The sequence below is a fragment of the Herpailurus yagouaroundi genome, unplaced genomic scaffold, assembly GCF_014898765.1.
Source record: "Herpailurus yagouaroundi ecotype Mexico unplaced genomic scaffold, PumYag 186, whole genome shotgun sequence".
Taxonomy (NCBI): domain Eukaryota; kingdom Metazoa; phylum Chordata; class Mammalia; order Carnivora; family Felidae; genus Herpailurus; species Herpailurus yagouaroundi.
In genome coordinates, this window is record NW_024412417.1 from 45921283 (window position 1) to 45925515 (window position 4233).

General features: G+C 44.3%; 1 protein-coding gene across 2 annotated transcripts in view; it reads left to right on the forward strand.

The window, feature by feature from the left end:
- CHRAC1 (chromatin accessibility complex subunit 1) overlaps positions 1-1740 on the forward strand; it is a 2407-nt gene extending 667 nt beyond the window's left edge. Inside the window, exons 2-3 of one of the 2 annotated variants that reach the window (XM_040494504.1) lie at positions 281-407; positions 530-1084. In XM_040494504.1, the coding sequence (XP_040350438.1) occupies positions 281-407; positions 530-594 (192 nt within the window). In that variant the 3' untranslated portion in view covers positions 595-1084. The other variant, XM_040494503.1, reaches the window with a different exon arrangement.
- The last annotated feature ends 2493 nt before the right edge of the window (positions 1741-4233 follow it).

The window sequence follows — 4233 nt, forward strand, 5'->3', positions numbered from 1 at the left end:
TTTATTTATTTTTGGGACAGAGAGAGACAGAGCATGAACGGGGGAGGGGCAGAGAGAGAGGGAGACACAGAATCGGAAACAGGCTCCAGGCTCTGAGCCGTCAGCCCAGAGCCCGACGCGGGGCTCGAACTCACGGACCGCGAGATCGTGACCTGGCTGAAGTCGGACGCTCAACCGACTGCGCCACCCAGGCGCCCCTACACAATGTAATTTTAAAAATTAAGTTCTGCGGTAAATTTTCAGAGCATACTTTTCATTTCACTTTTTCATTTTGTTTTAGGAACTCTTTGTTCAGTATCTAGCCACCTATTCCTACAGACATGGCAATGGAAAAGAAAGGAAAGCACTCACTTACAGTGATTTATCAAATACTGCAGAGGAATCGGAAACTTTTCAGTTTCTTGCAGGTACTTGGCTTTTGAAACATTCTGGTTAAAACAGATGTAGTAATTGACAGCTTTTTTTCCCCCTGCTTTCACTGAAATAGACTTTTTTTTTTTTTTTTTTTTTTTTTTGCTGCTTTCTCCAGGTGCCAAAGTTTACCATGACCTGGCACAGGAAGACATTTTTAGTCTTGTCAGAGTATGTTTGTAATGTGGTTCACCTAGAATGATAGTGAAGTCAACAACCTGCACAAGGATGTTTGGCTGGCTGGGTGGCTGGGGGAGCCTGGCGGACTCCTTACCCCTGAAGGGAGAACTCTGGGCTGGTCTGCTGGGCCCCAGAAACAGAGAAACTAGTAGTTGTTGTTGCGGAACAAGCTGTGTGGGCCACAGCTAAAAAAGAGCTTTAATCTGTCCCCCCGGGGCCCGCCGGCCTGTCTCAGGTGGGTAGGACAGGGTTGCTCCCAGTCGTTACCAGCACACAGGAGCTCACGGTTTGCAGTCCGTGGAAAGGAAACAGGTCTCTGGCGTTAGTCAGGAGGCAGCGCTGGTTTCCTGCGCTGTCACCCAGAGGCAGGGTCGGAATTCTGTCGTGTTTTGGAACCTGTTCTAGAGTTCAAAGCAGGGACTTGCACATTTTGAAATTTGCATTGCTGTGTTCATGGTCTGCCAAAACCAATTGCTGACGTCAGCTTTATATTTTTAAGATATATTACCAAAGAAGATTTTAGCTAGTAAATATCTGAAAATGCTTAAAGAGAAGAGGGAAGAGGACGAGGAGAATGACACGGATGATGGAAGTAATGGGGACGAAGCAGAGTCCTAAACCCAAAGTCAGCCTGCGGAGCGCCCTCCTGGATTAGCACCATTGCTTTGGAGTAAGCCCAGCACCACGTGACTTTAGACTCTTCAGTTGTCAGAGACTTCAAGTACATTGTATGCCCTCCTGGCTGCCTCAGGGCGCCTGATGTGCCCACGCCATAGATGGCCAACAGGAAAGGAACCCAGACAGCAGCCTTTCCCTGAGGGGCGCACGCTGCAGGCCTGGGGCAGGGCGTACCAAGAAAGCTGCCTGTGCAGTCAGGCACGCCTGGTTCATCTGCCGCGGGTAAGCTGTAGAGGCAGACAAGTTGGCTTAACTTTTTTTAATTTACGGAGAGATTTTAAAGAGCTTCTAAGTATCAGTTGTGTAAATTCATAGATGACTATTTGGAAATTAGTTGTTGTAAACAACTAGCTGTAGTTTGAGCTAAAAATATAGTTTATGGGTAGTATGTTACATTTGAAAATTTGACGATTTGTCTTAAATACTGCATTTTTATTAACTGAAAAATAAACTTCTTTATTAGAAGCTGTACATAGTTTAATAGTAAATGCTTTGTGGAACTAGATTTAGAGCCCTCTGTTGTTCTCATGCCTTGCTTGTTACCTGAGACGTATGCAGAATTTAAAAAGAAGCATTTCTGGGATGCCTGCGTGGCTCAGTTGGTTGGGTGTCCAACTTCAGCTCAGGTCATGGTCTCACGGTTTGTGGGTTTCAGCCCCGCGTCTGGCACACACTGGCAGTGCAGAGCCTGCTTGGGATTCTCTCTCTCCCCCTCTCTCTCTGCTCCTCCCCCACTTGTGCACATGTTCTCTCTCCTGAAATAAACTTTAAAAAATAAATAAAAAGCATTTCTAACACTTTTATTCCCAGAGAAAAAAAATCTCGTTAATATTTTTTGTATTTGGTTTAATTATCTCTGCAAAGGCATTTAAAAATTTTTTAATATTTATTTATTTTTGAGAGGCCGGCGGTAGGGGACAGAGAGAGAGAGGGAGATGCAGAACCTGAAACAGGCTCCAAGCCCTGAGCTGTCAGCATAGAGCCCGACGCGGGGCTCGAACTCAGACTGTGAGATCATGACCTGAGCTGATGTCGGACGCTTAACTGACTGAGCCACACAGGCGCCCCATTTCTTAAAAACATTTTAAAATACTGTGTATATTGAAAATCTTAAAAAAAAGAAAACTCTCCTTTTATTGTTCATTACACACAAAGTAATTGTTTTTATTGTTCATGAGAGAAAACCATAAGCTCTATTTGTTTTTTTTGACAGTAGGGTAAATTTTTGGCTGTCTCTTGTCTCTCTTTTTTGAAGATTTGGGTTACAGTTTACATCCAGTAAAGTCATCCTTTAACATCTGATGTGTTGGTTATGTAAGTAATCAATATGTAGGACAGTTCTATCCCCCCAAATATTCTTCTGTACCCTCAGAGCCCCGTTCACTTACCCTCCGGTAACTACTGATGTTTTCTGTTCCTCTTGTTTTTAAAATTGGTTTAAAATTAAAAAAAAAATTTTTTTTAATGTTTATTATTTTTGAGAGAGACAGATAGCACGAGGTGGGGAGGGGTAGAGAGAGGGAGACACAGAATCCGAAGCAGGCTCCAGGCTCTGAACTGTCAGCACAGAGCCTGATGCAGGGCTGAACCCATGAACCATGAGATCTTGACTTGAGCCGAAGTCAGATGCTTAACCGATAGGGGCAACTGGGTGGCTCAAATAAAAAAAAAAATTTTTTTTTTTAATGTTTATTTTTGACAGAGAGAGAGAGAGAGAGACAGTGTGAGTGGTGGAGGGGCAGAGACAGAGAGGGAGACACAGAATCTGAAGCAGGCTCCAGGCTCCGAGCTGTCAACACAGAGCCCAACATGGGGCTCGAACTCAAAGACTGCGAGATCATGACCTGAGCCGAAGTCAAGACGCTCAACTGACTGAGCCACCCAGGCGCCCCTATTTAAACATTTTTAGAAACCCACATTTTGGTGTACCGTTCTGAGCTTTGACAAACTCAGGGTTGTGTAATCACAAGATGTAACAGTTCTGTCATCCTGCAAATTCCCTCATGATGAGATTCATTCCAGCCCTTTACCTTGGCAACCCCTTGAGCTATCCTTTTTACCCAGAGGAGTCAGCAAATTTACCGTGGAAAGGGCCCTATAGAAAATATTTTAGGGGCGCCTGGGGGGCTCAGTTGGTTGTGCGTCCAACTCTTGATTTATACTCAGGTCATGATCCCGGGGTCGTGGGATTCAGCCCTGCGTCGGGTCTGCTTGGGATTCTCACCCTCCCTCTCTGCCTGCCCCCCAGCCCTGTACTCTCTCAAAAACAAAACCAAAACATTTTCAGCTTTGTGCGCTATATAATCTCGTTACCACTGTTGAACTAGGCTATTGTAATATAAGCAACCATATATAATACGTAAGTAATGAGTATGGCCATATTTCAGTGGGACTCCATTTCTGGACACTGAAATTTGAATCTTGTATAGTTTTCATGGGTCATGAAATATTATTTTGGTCTTCTTGAAACATTAAAAATGTAAAAACCATTCTTAGCTTATGGGCCATACAGAAACACAGTGGGCTGGCTTTGGCTCACAGACCATGGTTTGCTGACCAGTCTTTCCCATGTCACAGAAACGGAATTCTAGAGTACAGAGCCTGTGAACCCAGCTCTGCCCTGTTAAGTGTAATGCACAGGGTTCATGTTATTGCTGGTCCCACTCCTTATTGCTGTGTAGCCCCCCACCCCCGCTAGGGATATACAGTAGTTTATCCATTCCCCAGGCCAACACATAATTCCCAATTTGGGTTGTTTCCAGCATGATTACAAATAAAGCCCTAGAAACATTTGTGTGCAGGTTTTATGTGAACAGAAGACGTCCCTTTGCTTGAGTATACACTTGGGAGTGAAATTCGTATTTAAGTTCATAGGAAACTGCCAAACTTGTGAAGTGCCTGTACCATTTTGGATTCCCATCAGTAGTAAAGGAGTTTCACTTACTCTGCGTCCTCTGCAAAACT